Consider the following 18,110-nt stretch of genomic DNA (forward strand, 5'->3'; position numbering starts at 1 on the left):
TGATTACTGTAACTATTGTAGAAATGTAATATAATTGATGTGTAAGTTTATCGATGTTGTTTTATTTTGGGGCTACAATTATCAATATGTAACTTTATCAATGTTGCCTTATTTATTAAATCCTCTTTCTTGTTATTAAGTAATAAAATATCCACAAATTATTCAAAAACCTATCAGCAAATAAACAAGTACATCTCAAACAAATAAATACATCTCATAAACATAATGTCTTACATAAAAGATTCAAGTCATTTAAACATAACATTTTACATGTAACTAAATATAAAAAACATAGAACAAAACATTGTTTTTAATTAATCATTTGCCGAAACCACAACACTTTTCGTTCTTCATTGATGAGACTCAAGAAGATTTCACGATTATCCTTATCTTTAAACAATGTTGTAATTTTAACAAAATCTTCATCTGGAAATTGATCACACAACACATTAAATGCCGCCATGCATTCTCCTATGGTGTACTTCTCTTCTGCCCGGTTCATTTTCATATCATCAATATATCTATCCGTCTCAGCTCGACGCATATCTATATATTGTTCTAAGAATGGCTCTTGAAAATTTTTTCGCTTTCGGTCCTTTTCCCTTCTTTACACTTCATCTCCTAACCTTTGCCGGCTTGCGCTACATGAGTGTTGGGGTTGTGAAATATTTGGTTGACTGCATGGAGGCTCCACTTGTACAAAATCACGATCCTCTATCTCTATTTCGGGTGTAGACAATGATTGGATGGGATCATTTGGAGCCAGAATGCTTGGAGATGGAGTGTCTATTGGCACATTTGCATAATAATCTACATCACAAGAGCGTCTTCCTTTTGCATATCTCCATGTGTAATAAATGTATAAATTATTAAAAAAATATATGAACAAATCTTTAAAGCAAACGTTAGTAAATAACACTTTTTTACCCTCATAAATCTCCTATAGTGCCGTGAAATATGGAAAGGGTTTTTGATGCCATCTTCTAACTTCTTTATTTCTCTGTATATTTTGATGAAAATGATTAAGATAAATTATTGTATAAAGTTTGTAAATTATGTGATAAAAATATAGTGGCTTCGACCATATTTTTTTCATAATCCCATCCAAAGCCACTCAATTCGGTAAACTCCTTCAGAAGCTTGTAAATTTTTTTTTCATCTCTTGCTCTAATACTTTAACTTGTACAACATTGCATTTTAAATTAGGTAATTATATTACCATGTCACGCAATATTCTATTCCATGCCTCTTTAGTCCATCCATTTTGTGAGCGATACGCGGGAACGTTATAATCACCTAATAATTTCACTAGATGAGCACTATGATTTTCATTCCATTTGGCCCTTGTATCGATCTTCTCTTGATTTGCCATCTATACAAAGCAATACAAATGATAAGAATTTTATTAGCAAAATAAAATAAAAATAAATTAGAGAATGTTTTGTGGTCTTCTCTTCTAACAAAGATTTATTGACTCATCTTTATTCATCAAGTATTATTTGTTAAAGATTATTCTAGCTTCTGGTCTAATTGTTTACCAAAATAATTCATGGGTTAGGTAATTTAATAATGTACATAAATATATTTATTAGAATATAATAATAAACTAAAATTTGCCTAGCATTAATAAGTCATTTTGGGAGTAAGAAGCAAATTCCATCTAGTTTGTCTTATATGAAACCATGCTTTGTATTTTCCACCATAATACTGCCATATTTGTGGACTAGCAAATATCATTGATTTGTTGATGCCTTATGGTTGATCACATTTTATTGCAGGTGCAACCAATAAGCCACAAGAAATAGATGATGTTGTTCTCCGGAGATTGGTGTGTTTCTACCCACATATTGACATTCTGTAGGCTGATGACAAATTGTAAATTCAGAAATTATTTCTCCTTAAACACCCAAAAATTAAATAAACTCAACAACCAACCTCTTGAATTCACACAAAATATTTCTTTGAGCCTTACTTTTATCTTAGTCATGAAATAGAACAATTTCTGAAACAAACTGCTTTGTCTTTATTAGATAAAATAAGCCAATGAAAATGATAAACTATCTCTACGAGTTAGTAATTGAGACCTATACTTCCCTTGAAACAAAAGCATTATATTTTAATATTTGGTAGCCATCTAATTGTTATGGTGACCAAGTTTGGTCAGTTTGCAGCAAAAACAAGCATAAATGAGAAGAAGTCCTCTTCTAAAACTGCCTCAAGATACTTATTAGAAATAGCTATGATAAATACTTATCATAGCTATGCATCTCAGGTTTGAAATTGATATGGCTGCATATTCAATGTGTTACTTTGGTGATGAAAAAGATGTGGAAGAGGAGCTAGAAGCATACCGAGCAATTCATTTTCCTGCATTAGCACTTATCAGAAACACCACAAAGTATGCTTTTTGCTGCTTGTATTTGGTTATTACTCTTTGCATCTTAAAAAACTATTGCTAACCTTTTTATCTTATCAGCAATTTTCTACCATTCTACCGGTTTCTATATTGTTTTGTGTATTTATTTCCGACTAGTATCCTTCCTCTATTCTCTCTTATGTCGAACAAAATACATGCTCAAAGTATAAATTTATTTCATACCATTGTTCCCATGCCAGTAACAAAGCTCTAATAAATTCACTCCAAAAACAAGGTCAAACACAACTAGAACACAGACTAATATTCAAATCCCTGCCACAATCACAAGTTCTGAAGGGACCTCTGGCTCTTATGATCTCATACCCATTAGCAAATCAAATTCAGTAAAAAAGTTAAAACATATAAAACTCTTCTAGATGCCAACTACTTTCCAATTGAAAGAGCTCTTCATTTCAAAATCACCGAAATCCAAGCAAAGTCGAAACATTTAGCATCCGAAACAAAAATGCAAATCCAAATAAAATCCCACTTCATGTCATCAGCCCCAATTCCAACAGCAAGCATCAAATCCATCACCTATTCTGAAACACTACCACAAATCGAATTGCAAACTACCTACCATCTCCAAATCTAGCAAAAAAATTCAAATCCATACAACACCACAAATCTATTCCACTGAAGCAGAAAATAAAGCAAATATATCACACATCCACTACAAATCCTAACAGAAAACCCAAAAAAAAAAAAAACAATAAAAAAAAATTCATGAAAAGAAAAAGGAAGGGAAGTAGATAGAGACGGAGATAGGATACCTTCTTCCGCCTTCTTCTTGGTCTGGTGACCGGAGGCGTGGTGACCGGAGTAAAATCACAGCATGGTGACCGGAGGCGTGGTGATCAGACAGAGGCGTCGTCACCGAATCGGAGGCGTGCCGGCCAACCCAAATGCCCTACCTTTTTTCTTTCTCCAATGGCCCAAGCGCAAGGTCGCAACCCCCAACCACAGCCCGAAAAACAAAGGAACACCAAAATATTTTGGTCTCACCACTTTAAAAAATTAATATGGAATCCTATGTTTTCATAGTAATTTTACCCTATAAAAACAATGTCCAAACACCCATTCCTACAAATTCCTATGTAATACTAAATTCCATAGGATTGAACACTATTCCTATGGAATTTAGGACCATCCAAACAGGCCCTTAGTCCTAAAACTTACAGAAATTGATATCTTTCTATTTTTGAAAGATTGAATGTTAACCCCAGTCGTCTAACACGGTCATCAAACGAAGAATGCCATAAAGCATTCTCTAGGGGCTACTGGAGTGCAAGTGCTACCAACTCTTCTTCCTTGTCCATCACTTCCCCCTTTGTTTTTTTCCATGTTGCAGACATAGTGGTAGAATTCTTGAAGGTCGATAGGTTGACCTTCCATGTGTATAACTCCTATAATGTCAACATCTATTTGGTTGAGAGGGATATGCTCAAAAAACTAGAAGAACACAAGTGTTAGAATTTAAATGAACACACTCAAAACTAAAAGTTAACCCCCAATGGTAAACAATCTTTAAAAAATAATAAAAAATAGGAGATATTAAGAAATAAAGGACTAAAATAAGAGTAATGATATTTTTACAGAATAGATTTTAGAATAGATTTCCCGCCAAGTTGGCATCCATGTCAGCATCCACGTCATTTTTTCTTCTCTCTTTTTTTTTTTAATTTAAAATTCTCTTTATTATCTGAATCCTAAATTTAAATCTTTAATCGTAAACGATAAACCGAAAACTCTTTCTCTAAACCCTAGTAAAGAGTTTGTGATCTACAATTTAGGGTTGAGGGCTTAGCGCTTAGGATTTAGGATTTAGGGTTTAGGGTTTTGTATTTATAATTTAGGGTTTAAGTTTTTAGATTCTTAGCTATATGATTTTGTAGTATTTGAGTTTAAGATTTTAGATATATTTTATAATTTTTTAAAAATTTTAACAATTTAAGGATTCTTAATGTTTAAATTTGAATTTATAAAAAAGAATGGCGTGGATAATGACATGGATGGCCACGTCATTCGGAAAATATTTTTGGAAAATCTATTCGGTAAAAATAACATTGCTCCTAAAACAAATGGTTTATGATTATAATGAATATTTTTAAAAAATAATAACAAAAATTGGCTATATCGAGAGGAATGGAAATACTAAGCACTTAATGCATGCTTTCGGACAATAGTAAACAATAATTATATAAAAATAACCATATGCAAACATATAAAGGACAACTCAAATGATAATAAAGGAAAAAAATGACCTTCTATCCATATGAGGTAACCAATAGACGTTTGCTTTCTGAAGCTATTCTTGTTATAATATAGAATTTACAGTGTCATCCCAAATTGTACCTTCATACTATTTCCAATCACTTCCTAAAATCATATATTAAGTGCAATCACGCACCTTCTAAGATAGCCGATGTGGGTGGGCTTCCTAGAACTCCTAGCCTGCACAAAAGTGGCTGACTCTGGGACGTCTTTCCATAAGCCACTTGTATGTGGACTACGCCTATACATAGTAGTCTAATGCAACGAGGTTATTATCATAATACGCAACCTAGGTCAGGCCCGAGCAAGAGGTGTTCGATAACAGCGAGGTACCTATCGAGTAGACCATCAAGAGTTTTACAAATCTTTCTTCTTCACCTCCTTTCATGTGAACAAATTGAAAAAGGTTTTTTTAATATTGTCTCAATGTTGATCAATGCTTTTGTTGAGGTATTTCTCCTCGAATGTAGATCGGCCTTAAAGTCCACCACATCGCCATTGCACTATAGTCTAACGATGAAAGCGACATTTTCAAGTTTGAAGCTCATCCAGTTTTCTTCAATCTTAAATCTTTGCCTACGATCATTGTACAACTGCACTAGAACATTGAGCACTCCTCTCTACTGGATTACAAATTCAATATCTTTGGCTACGATTATTATACAACTGCATCAAGACATTGATCACTCCCCTTTCTTGGATTACAAGTTTGATATTCATTAGTGGGCAAATAATGTTCTATAAATAATTTTCCAGTACCTTTAACTCATGTGTTGTTTCAACTCAGTAAGTGTTGACACTATTGTAACCAAATCACATCTTCCATTCACTAGGTTGGCAGCCTTTAACAAAAGCAAAGTAATACATATGATTCAATAAAGTTTAAAAAGAAATGATTTATAATAAATGGAAACATCATACTCTTAGCAATAAATACATATATTTTAAATGGTAACCACAATCAGTAAAAGGTATACAATTCTAATAAATAGCAATTGCTTCTAGTAAGTAGTAAGAGAAATAATAAATAGTAATTAAATTATAATGCTCAGAAAAGTTACATTCAAGACACATGTAATACAGTCACATAAATTTGATTATCGAAAGTAAGAACTAGTGTATACACTAGGACATTTACTATAGAGAATTAAACATAGATCCAACAGAATTGAGCCACCTATAATAAAAGCAAAGCAATCAACAAGACTCATTAAATCTTAAAGAAAAACAACTTATAATAAACGGAAATGCCATATTCTAAGTAGTAAATATAAATCTTAAATAGTAAACACAAATTAAAAAGGAATTACAATCTTAGTAAATAGAAATTGCTTCTAGTAAGCAATCAAAGAAATAATAAGCAATAATTCAATTGCGATGCACACAATATATACAAGACAAATGTAATGCGGTCACAACAATTCGATTACTCAAACGTAGAACAAATGTGTACACCAAGATATTAACTATAGAGAGCCACAACACAGATACAATAGAATTTTTTACATCCCGAAAAAATTAGAATGATGCATAGTAAATGGTAGGCATATGTATTCAATGCATGAGTAACAAATTAAATAGTAAATATATATATAAAAAAAAATACACACAAGCATCAAAATATAAGACATGCATCTTCTGGCAATATAAATACACTATTGACAATACCATAAAACAAATTCATCCAAAAATATAGTCAAAAATACACAAACAATACAAAGAAATGCTTTACTAAATTATCTTGACAGAAAAGTATAAACAAAATAACTCAAACCTCAAAAAATCCTAAATTCCTAATTTTTAGGAATGGGCATCCGAAAAGCCAGAACAATTCAAAATTTGCAATGCATTGGCAAAAATTTCACTAGAAAAATACATAAAAAAAATTAATAATAAAAGCCCAATTTTATCCTTGCCCAACCAACGTACTTTCATATCTTAGGGGTTAGTGGCTTGATTGCTTCTTTCTTTATAGTGGGATTTCCTTTATTTGGAATTTCCTTGATGTTTAGACAACGCTGGCGAAACATATTGGGGAGCCCGAGGTCTCAAACACACAGCGGACAAATCCTGGCAGCTAACACTATTTACCCCTCAAGGATCAATGACAATCAAATCACCACAATTTCATTTAAACACCAATGTACAAATTTTCAACATGAAGAATCCTTGTGGGAAAACTCTTCACTACAAAGAGAAACCGCAAAGACCTAGAGTATTCAAGTTGTAGGAGAAGTAGCTACATTATTCTTCTTCTCCCTTAAGCAACAAACAAGATTAATCTAACAAATTGATGCATACAAACAACAGCATACCTTCTTTAAGCAATGAAGAACACACAACAAGAAGAAAATCAACTTGTCCTAGTCAACTTTTCACCATTTTGCAAGCCCTAGTTTAAGTTTACAAGAATGAAGAAGAAGAGCACAAATGTACCATCTCCTTTTTAGATCTCTCAAGCTCAAATCCGAAACTCTAGAACGTCTCCAAGCCTTCCCCTTTGATAGATCTTGAAGATCTAGCCCGCAACCCTCTTCTCCTTTCTTTCCTCTCTCAAAACTCTACAAGAATACAATATTGATTGAAGAGAGAATGAAGAGTTAATAGGTCTTTCATGAAGCTACAATACTTCTTCATGCGGATGCTCTTGGGAAATCTCATGCGGTCTGTATGTGGCCCGCATGCCCCCGCATGACTGTTATAGTAATTTTTGCACAACTCAATTTTGAGTTATACACACGTTCTACATTTTCAAACAAGGGTTGGACACTTTACAAAATAACACCTCACAATCAAAGAACTCTAGTAAACTAGCAAAAGTCAGAGCTTGAGAAGTGAAAAGATGGAGGGGAGAAAAATACCACAATGGGGAAAGAATCCAACAAAGGTTAGGCTGTAGGTGTTTGGCTAGAAGATGAATATGTGAAGATATGGCGAAGGAGGTGCAAACAACAATTTCAAGACAGTTCCTCAATTGATGAACTGATTGTAAGTGTTGTTTCCCAATGGCTAAAAGGTATTGGATGGAGGAGTAAATATGTAATTTTCAGTTAAGAAATGATTCAAGTCTTAGATCTGGGGCATTGTGATCTTTTTATTGAAAAAATAACCCTGTGGCTAATTGGACTAAAAAGTAAACAAGTGAAAATGAAAACATTGATTCGAATAACAAAACTTATAGAAAATATATTGGAACTTTAGATTGATTTCGAGTTTAAATTATTCATAAATCTATTTATTAGAAATTGTAAAGAGAAAGTAAAATAAAGAAAGTGTTTTATATATATATTTTTAAATTTAAAATTCCACAAAATTAAGATTGCTACTTTGTGATAAACTGATTTATAGACTACATTCCTTTGCAATTTTTTTACATGTTAATATCTACAATGTAAATTCTGCTTGTCTCTATAATGTGGTTATATTCTCCTTTCAAGATCTTTTAATAATTTTCCTTTAATTTTTTATTTATGTTTTAATGGACAGCCCCTCAATAGACATTAACACTCCGAAACTCAAACCTACAAATTGACAAGAACTTATAAATATAAAATCAACTCTTTTACCACCATTAATTCATGCTAGCATGCTTCCACAAAACCAAAATCTGCGGAAACTAAACGCAACACCATTGCACATATATTTCTGCAGAAAAACAGAAATATATCATTTAGCTTCCAGACTTAATTGAGATCATGAAAAGATAGGGTGATCCATAAATCCGATGAGAAGAACTAATATACAGTGCTCGCCTCACATATCTTCAGTGTCTGATCTCAAATTGTGGTATACTGACTAAATAAATGAGAAACAATTAGGGTTTGTATTGATTTTTCTGTTGTTCATACACCCAACGATAAATTGTGTAGAGTTCTATGGGTAAGACTAGTGTCAAGAGACACTGTGAGGGGGGACTGAGGCACTCCACCAAAAACTAACCGAGAAACTAGTGGTAAGAGACCTAACATAGTGCCACCATTTTGGCGGAATGTAAAGCAGTTCGCCTTCCTCGAGAATGCAATCAATGAAGTCTATATCCTCAACTTTTGGAAACTGTTTCGCATCGATGTTGTCCAGGTCTACCTGTGAACATTAATCAAAGATAGGAGCATGTATAACAGAAGATCACATGCAATTGAAACTTTACTTGTGAATAATGATGTGAAACATGAGCATGGAAAGCCAAAAAGGTTAATTAGTTTTTTATGATTAAGCAGCATTTGCTTTAAAAGATTTTGTTATCAGAATAAAAATGAAAAACGGAGCTGACCTGGCTGGAATTGCTTAACATAGACTCAACATATGGGTGCAATTCTTCAGAAACGGAAGATGGATAGAGCCTTATGTACTTCTGGCCAACTACCTGAAAATGGAGGGAAAAGGTCAATATGGATGAGGGCCTTAAGTTGCTTAACAGATATGTAAATTTCCAAAAGAATAATATCATTCACCAAACAACAGAACGTAAATGCAATGGCATACTAGAGAGACTCATTATAGTCTCCAACTTCTGCTTATTCTCACAAACCTCTGGCCAATTCATGAATCCTAGTTGGGATTCTTATAATCTCCTTTTTATCAGTTTACATAGCCAGAAGGAAATATGATATATATATATACCATGGCACTTTCTAGACTAGAAAGGGAAATGCTGCAGCTTGTTAAAGACCCATAAGAATATGAACTGAACCTCATAATAAAGACACACACACACACATAAACCATAAGAATATGCAACTGAACCTCATAATAAAGACACACACACACACACACACACATATAAACCATAAGAATATGCAACTGAACCTCATAATAAAGACACACACACACACACACACACACATATAAACCATAAGAATATGCAACTGAACCTCATAAAAAGTTTTTATATATATATATATAGAGAGAGAGAGAGAGAGATGAACCTAAGTTTAGTGAGTAACTAAATCATAAACCAAGTAAATTGAGTAAATAATAGCTCAGTTTTCAGTTGACACACATAACTCCGTGGATTCAGAAAACAAAACTAAATGTTAGTTGCACATATCCAAGATTCCAACTAAGTTTATTTTAATTTTAATTTTTATATTTATCATTTCTTCCTTCAGATCCATTGATCATACAAAAATGATTTAAGGATTTTCAAATACCTTCATTTCATATGCATCATCATTTCCAATTGTTAGGGTGTAGTCAGATTCATATAGCACAGACTTTTCACTGGAAAAGCAGCACAAATCATAAAGAAACATACAGAAGTGCCTTCCTATCTCTCAACATTAACCAAAATGTGTCAGAGTAGCAGTGGGGAATGTGCTAGAAATAATTTTTTTCATTACACCAAAAGAACCAAGTCTTAGACCTTATGACAACCATCTCTCCAGAGAAATATCAGATATATAAGCTAAAATTGTTTCTCTATGAAGGACAGCATTATTTTGAAAGAAAAAGGCCGAATACTGCTATAGCAGAAGTTGGCAAGCATCATGAGGAAATGGATAATTAGCTAAGGGCATTGATGATAGAATACATAGAATAGATAACAAAACATCCAATGTGAATCGTATGACCAATGACGATTTGTTCAGCTTACTTAAGGTGCTGATTAGGCATTATGGCCACTCACAACATATGATGAAACATATAGAGATACAGGATAATGTGATGGATGATCGATTAAGGTAGCTGATCAGCACTGTGAATTAAATGTGCAAACAATGCAGAGAATTGTCTTGTTCATAACAAATTTTAGAGAGAAAAGAATAAAGTTAGGTGTCCTGAAAAAAACTAAACACAAACTAACAAGTAGGCTTCAAATGGTCAGTAGCCAGAAAGGAGTGTCATAGATAGAACCAGAGAGGTAACAAAGGTATATCCTCCTTTTGAAAAATAGAAAAAATAAATCGAAGCCAGACTTCCATACTAAGCATCAGGTATATGGTAATGACATGATCATAGAAGCACAAGTCTGGTTTACAGACGCTGCTAGGATAAGTCCTACTCAGGGTGCTAATTAGAAGGAGAAGCCCAAATTAATTGGAATGAATTTCAACAAATAATGCATACCTGAATGTGCAGGTATCAAGATGAATGCATACTTTACACATGAATTAGAAATGTAAATAGTTTTACTTAAGCCTCAAACATTCACCAACACAACGTTACCCTGCCATAATAATTTTCAAAGACATCTAATGTTGGTATCAGTATACTAATTATCAGAAGCCTCAAAATGATTGAATGGCGCATGCTGGGAGAAATTATTTTCAAACTTCTAAAGACAGCGCATGGGTAGATGGCCAAACAAGAATTGTGTGGGTTCACGCAATGTTGAAAAAAAGTATGGTTCATCAAGTCTTCCTGCAGCATACCTGAGCAAAAAGATTATGGTGCGGATCATGGTGTAGTGGTGTCACGGTTCCAGGTGGACCAAACCAAGCATTAAGAGATTGCAGTTCACCACCACCAGCAAAGCAATAATCAGGAATCATAATGTCATTTCGTAACTCTTTTATCTGGCGAACAAATTAACACCAGAAACATGCATCCATATATGAATAATAATGTCCCTAAATAAGTTCAAAGATTATGGAAAGTTTTGGAGAAACAAATTCAAATACCTGATCAAACAATGGATGTTGTGCCAGATAAGTCAGCTTAGAAGGGCAATCAGCAGAAACAATCCTTTCAAGAAATTGAGAGAAGGTAATTAGTTCTTGCTTCCACTCAGAACAAAGATAGTTCTTTCCAACCTGTAACATTTGTGACTTTATTAAATTATTTTTACAATCATTTCAGAAAGTAAACCTTCTTTTAACAATGCACCGACAACATATATGGCATGAGGACACAATTTCAAGAAAGAACATCAACAAAATCCTAGGTTCCATTGCAGCCACATATTTCTAGATTTAAACTCAGATGAACAACAAGAGACTAGAGAATAATGAAAGCAATGGCCTTTAAAACTTCATGAGGAGATAACACTAAGTATATAGCATAAAACCATTGATAAATAAAAACATTGATAAGATAAAGTAAAATCATAAGAGCATAAGTATATAGCAGAAAACCATTGATAAGATAAAGTAAAATCATAACATTAAGTATATAGGTGCTTCCCTAACCAATGCAATCCTAACAAAATGAAAGCATAAACAGAAGTACAATACAATTTTCATTCATCTGTTTTTTTTTCTGTTATTATTGAAACCAATATTTCATAAATGATTAGCTGCTCACATATAGTTGTTGCACAAAATTAAAATAATTTCTTATCAAAAGTGAAGGAATTGAATGACAAAGGTGAGGAAATAGCCAAACACCTCAACAGGTACTGTCCGATCTCCAGCAATCCTTTTCAAATATTCAATATCTTTCCACTTTGTTCTCGCAGGCCAACCATCGATATAGCCACTGATAATTATTGGGCAACCCTTCAAAAAGTAGTCACTTACAAATCTTTCCAATGAAAGAGAAGAACGCTTCTCAACTATCTTACATGATAAGGACTTGTTCGGTAGAATGCGAAGCACCTACACAAAAACCAATAATCAGAAGCAATTTTAACACCCACTTACAATATTTTCTCCACATCATCCCCTGAATAATCTAGTCTGTCCTTCCCACTAACACATCGACAACACAAAACAGTTCATATGCAATCTCATCATGCTAAATCTAGAAATTACACATTACTACACTTGAAGAAGAGCAGAACTACCCAAAAACCCATTAAAGTTTAATGAACCTTACATGTTTAGAGAATATACAACTACACAGCAATAGGATTCCCTTTTACATTCATGCTCCATTTTAACCAAACTAGAATCAAGCCAATCAAACATATAATCAAAATATTCACACAAGAAAGAAAACATACTGCATCGCTTCGAATTGTTTAACACATTCATGAAAAAACAAGTTTTTTTTTTTGGGCTAAATATCATGGAAATCAAACTTATTTATAATTCTATAAGCAAACTATGCATTGAATTTGACTTCATACGATTTTCCAGCCACCATATAATCATCTCAAAATTAAAAAGTGAACATAATTTGAACAAAACAGTGCTACAATTTGCCACATATATGACGCTTGTCAGAAAATGAACATCTATAATCAACTGCCACGTAATCAATCAGCGCTAATACTCAATGCTCCCTCTCCCACTCAAAAGAAGATTTTTTATATGAAAAGTTATGATAAAAAACATAGCTTTTAAATAAATTATTTATTAAAAAAAACGAGGGTTTTGGTAGCAATGTCCGACCTCGGTCAAGTCCAAGCCCTTGGAATCCTCTTCGCATACCAGTCTCACCGGCGAGTCTCGGCGTTCCGATACCTCAGGCAAAGGCTGAGCCATGATCCGCTGCAAGGCGGCGTCGAGGTCGGGGCGGAGGAGGGGGCCGCCCATGATGATGCCCATATCGAGGGCGCGGATGGCCTCGCTGCGGTCGCCAGCACCGTCGCGGAGGGCGGCGACGTGGAGGCAGGCCATAGCGTAGGCGTCACGCCAGGCGGGTACGACCTCGTTCCATGGCCCGGAGTGGAGCTGCTCCCAGGCCATCTCCCGTGCCGCATCCGCTGCACGGAGGTCCCCTGCGGCCGCTTTCTCCGCCGAACTCACGAACGCGAAGCCACCCTCCTCCGTGATCCGCCGCAGCAGCGATGTCCGACGCTCCTCGTCGACCAGCACCGGCTCCGGCGGTGCCGGCGATGGGGTAGTGTCGTCCGCTTTGCCTCCCATGCGGCAAGCGTGGATTGGGGAAGCAATGGAACGGTGCGCAAAAAAGCGCAAAAGGTATTGGGATATTTTTTTTAGGCCTTTACTGTACTATCACCACCCGGTGAGAACACCGATTTTCTAAAATATTAGTATTGATATTTACCTTACAAATCACCATACTTCCAAGTTAACATTATTAATAAAATTTCATGTAACCTGGTCGTCTCATATAGTATTAATAAACAAATAAACAACAGAAAGTTTCTCACATCAATTTTTAACAAGTTCAGACACCATGATAAATATCTTGAGTGAGTATCATATTATAATCAATTTTCATTTTGACCATTAAACTTCAATTTATATTATTTTAATTATCCAATTTTAATTTAATTTTGTATAAAATAAAAAAATCTTTTTGGAGTAATTTGATGATGTAACTTCAGAATTGCCTCATCAATAGTAATTGGCCTCTTTATTTGTTGACACGTACATGCCACATCATCAACGATGTCCATATGGCCACCTATTATAGGTATTCACGTGGACATGATTGATGACTTGTTATGCACGCATTGTCATATAACATGACAAATTACTACTGACGAGGCAATTCTAACAATGACATCATTAAATTTGTCTTCAAAACCCTTTTTACCTTTTGTGAAATCAAATAGAAATTAAATAACCAAAACAATACAAATTGAAACAGTGAAACTTGGCAATAGTATAATGTTCACTCAAGATATGTACTCTACCAACTCGCACGTGTCCAATCTTTGACATGTAATTTATTAACATTTATTAATAAATATTTTTTTAAAATAGATAATTCTCTCATCTCAAATTCTCAATAAATATTATTAATGTTACAAGAAAATGTTGATTTTTTTGGAGAAAGAATTTCTTCTAATGTGAAGGTACTACGGGCTCACATGATTCACATTGTTGAAAAAAAAAACAAGAAAGAAAAGAAAAGAAAAAAGGGGAGTTTGGTGCTGGGTTACGGTTGATTGGATTAGAAATAGTGGGAACCAGCCTTGCAGATGTTGCTGGTGTGGTGCTTCTTCTTCAAATCAATGAACAATACTGTTTCTCCACTTCTTCAACTTTCATTACTATCCTTCAACAAACAATGAATAAAACATTAAAACAAGTACATATTTGTGAACCTTAAGTTATTGGTTTGGTGACCTTGAAATCCTTGTTGTAGAATACCATGTTCTTGTCTCCCTACCAACCTGCCATTTTTATGAGGCATGAAACATGAGAAACAGTAAAGAAAGAAAGAAAGAAAGAACGGAGGCAAAAATGAGGTTTGTTGTATGCTTACTAGTGGTGGAAGTGAGAGTATGAAAAGGCATTGAAATTAAGAATGAGAATGATGACTACCTTAAACAATGTTCATGAAGTCACCATTGAATAGATCAAAGAGATCTTAAAACTCAACCTTTTCTTTTATGTTTTCAGTGGGGTTTTTCCTATTTCTCCGGGGAGAGAGGAGCAGCATGGATGTACGGAAATGCCCTACGCTTTATGTAATTGTCACGAGAAGCCAGTGGGGGTATATGATAAATAAGCTAACAAAATGGAGGGTAGTTTTGTAAATTGAATAACAACTTTTGTCCCCAATCCCAATTGTACCAACGTGGGTAGGAGTGAGCATGAAAGAAAGGAAAAACCAAACTAATTTTTGAAATATAATTAAAATCCAAATAACTGAATTATTAAGGTTTGGTTTAGTTTTTTTAATAATAATAATAATAATAATAATAATAATAATAATGATGATGATGAACAGATAATATACTTATATACTTACTCTTAATTCTATTTTCTAAATTTTTTTTTTAACTCTTATTTTAGAGGGTCATTTGCTGATTTTTGATGAATGATATTTCTAATACTAATGACTTAGAAAACTAGCTATCAAATCATAGTACACACCTAACATATTGTTAGATCTTTCAATCAATAAATTCATAGCACCCTTCTAACCCCACCTAACCCAAAAGAACTCTTATTTTGAAGGGTTATTTGGTACCTTGCAAAAAAATACAATTAGTTACCTTACAAGATAGTGTACCTTCATATTCTTAAATTTTAGTTGGTGCATAATTTTTTTTTCCTCGCAAGATTTCATTCATATCTCTTTATACCTTGTCCTTTTCTTGTCAATGACATTCAAACATACCTAGAATAAGACGTGAAATAGTGCTCAAATGAAGAACATCATGGACAATGTTTTGGCTCTTATTTGCATAAAACTAGAGAGATTGGAGTTGGTTTATATTATCTAATATCCAATATATATAGATGTATGTGTATTCATAATATCTAATATCCAATATATAGATGTGTGGGTGCATACATGCTCTGTACCTTTTTTTGACTCTTTTAATTATAATATGAAATTTTGGTGTTTGTTTTATCTTATGAGGGAATTAATGTTTGTTCATGCGAATTTTTTTTTCAATTAGTGAAAATTTGTGAGTGTTAATAGCAAAAACGAATGATTGGAATTGGTTTAGTACTTGCATTTTTTTAATAAATAAAGTATTTGTTAGGATGAACAATTATAAAAATATTTTAACAAATCTTTATATAAAAATAATATCCAAATAATAAGATTGCAATGAAATCTGAAGTCATATCATAAACAAGAATTGGTGACTTTCCAACAGTTTGAATACGTAGTTTTCCTCACTTCTACTCAAGAATTGGTGACTTCGACTAACCTCATGCTTAAAGGCAGGGTTTGAAGGCATTCTTTTTTTAATTTGTTTAGTAGTTTTTTTTTTAAAATGACATTTTAGGGTTATGAAGCTCAAATGAAAAAAAAAAATATATATTGGTGTTAGTGTGGGAGATAAGATAGTGATGAAGTTGGTGCATGATTGAGTAGACTTTGGATGGTTTCAAAAGTTAATTTTTTTTTTTTAATATTTTTTGGATGTAAATGAGGAGAAGACAAGGACGTTGGTGCATGATTGAGTAGACTTTGGATGGTTTCAGAGTGAATGTAAATGAGGAGGAAGACAAGGACTTATTCATTTGGTAAAAAGTCTTTTGTTTTTTTTTTTAATTAAAGTGGGTTAATCTAATTCAAGTGAGAATTTTTTAATTTAAAATAATGTTTTTAGTATTCTAATTATATTTATTTGAATTATTTAAATTATTTGGATTTATCTAAAATAAAATAAATATAATAATAAAGGATATGTGTATACATAGGTATAGTTCTTTTTATTTGTTTTTAAATTTTAATTCCATCCCTTAATATTTATTATTATTTTTCATTTTGATATACAGATAAAATGGGATGTGGCTCAAAGAAGAGCACAAAGGTATAATCTTTTCTTCTCACATTGTTCCTTTTTTTTTTTTTTTTTTGGGGATCTCTTTCTTTTATATCTCTGCATTATTTTTATGTATTTCTGTTTCATTGAATCAACTTGTTGAAATGCTCTTCCCTGAACTCATTTGTTACCATTCCTTTGTAGTACAGTGTTCATGTCAGCACAACAGATCGCTGCATACTCATGGTTTCCTCATTTTTTGTTGTTTTACAATCTCATGAAATCATAGACACTATTCATTTGGTAATCAGTCGAAATGGGTGCTTCAATTGAGAATCTGATCATGTCGCCTCTTCAATGTATTAAAGGGAATCAATGCTTGGGACCCCATCAATAAAGTTCTAAACTTATGAAATCATTTATGACTTTCTGGTTATCTTCTATCATTTTCTTCTTTTTCAATATGTTCAGTTTGCTACTTTCTTTTGTTCCTCTCATTGTGCTTTATTTTGTTTGGGTGCTTGAGGTGGTTTAAGGTGGTTTAATTATTTGAATTAATTTTTTTATTTTTAATGAGCTTTAAATTGTTGTTGCTAATTAAGAGATGAAATTTTGGATTGATTTTGATTAGAGATTGAAGGAACGAAGATGTGGACTGAGGGTTTACATTCAAGTGATGGTTTATTTTATCAATTAATTATATTTGATAGTGCTAGTTTCATGCTTGGTAAACAGAAAACTGGAACAATCCATCTTTTTGTTTTCCTTTCCATTTTTTGCTGCCACTTATAACTTTCTTTTTTTTTTTAATAAATAAAACCAAATGAAACAATTAGATCTGGGAACTATACATTTATCTTGGAGTCAGATTAGGATGTTTTATATTTTTTTAATTTAGTAGTGTTTATCTATTTTTTTCAAGTGTAAAATACGTGCTGTGTTCAAGACAAAAACCCACTTAGTTTGGTTGGGTAGCAGCGGCGATATAATCCAGGTCTTTTGGAAGGAAAAGGTGGGCGAGGGGTTCAAATCTATGAAAATTAATTTCACAGTTTAGGATCTTAGTTTCAATAACCTAAGGTGAGGTTGCAATGAGGCATTAACTCTACTGCACACTATTTTAACTAACAGGGGTTTATTTCCTTTGTAGCCTTATATATATAATGATGATAATAATATTTTATAGTAATGCAAAATTATCACATCCTTGGTCCTTAAGACTATCGAAACGAGATCAATCCTCTGGTATATATATAATATTTAAAATATGTTTTTCCATATATTTTCTAACATGAGATAGTTAAATAAATAATTTGTCACAATTTATTTCTCAAAATTGACTGAAAAATGCCAGTGAATGAATGTCTTTATTTTGACCAGCAATACATGTGA

At 33.2% G+C, this 18,110-nt stretch overlaps 1 protein-coding gene across 1 annotated transcript; it reads right to left on the bottom strand.

The window, feature by feature from the left end:
* Nucleotides 1–8,307: 8,307 nt before the first annotated feature.
* Nucleotides 8,308–13,488, bottom strand: LOC120267952 (lysine-specific demethylase JMJ30). The gene is made up of 6 exons (XM_039275632.1): nucleotides 12,964–13,488; nucleotides 12,016–12,225; nucleotides 11,311–11,442; nucleotides 11,062–11,205; nucleotides 8,961–9,053; nucleotides 8,308–8,773 (listed from the first exon to the last, which is right to left on the bottom strand). Exons 1-6 carry the CDS (start codon nucleotides 13,438–13,440, stop codon nucleotides 8,582–8,584), a joined length of 1,248 nt encoding a protein of 415 aa, XP_039131566.1. The 5' UTR covers nucleotides 13,441–13,488; the 3' UTR covers nucleotides 8,308–8,581.
* Between the last annotated feature and the right edge of the window lie 4,622 nt (nucleotides 13,489–18,110).

Source organism: Dioscorea cayenensis, chromosome 8 (genome assembly GCF_009730915.1).
Source record: "Dioscorea cayenensis subsp. rotundata cultivar TDr96_F1 chromosome 8, TDr96_F1_v2_PseudoChromosome.rev07_lg8_w22 25.fasta, whole genome shotgun sequence".
NCBI lineage: Eukaryota > Viridiplantae > Streptophyta > Magnoliopsida > Dioscoreales > Dioscoreaceae > Dioscorea > Dioscorea cayenensis.

What these genes read in the sequence shown, in the direction of transcription:
- LOC120267952 (XM_039275632.1), bottom strand. Translation starts at nt 13,440, where the DNA reads ATGGGAGGCAAAGCGGACGACACTACCCCATCGCCGGCACCGCCGGAG. An exon ending in AGGGCTTGGACTTGACCGAG is followed by an intron (nt 12,226 to 12,963) that starts GTCGGACATTGC and finishes GTTTTTGTGTAG; the next exon opens with GTGCTTCGCATTCTACCGAA. An exon ending in ATCGGACAGTACCTGTTGAG is followed by an intron (nt 11,443 to 12,015) that starts GTGTTTGGCTAT and finishes CAAATGTTACAG; the next exon opens with GTTGGAAAGAACTATCTTTG.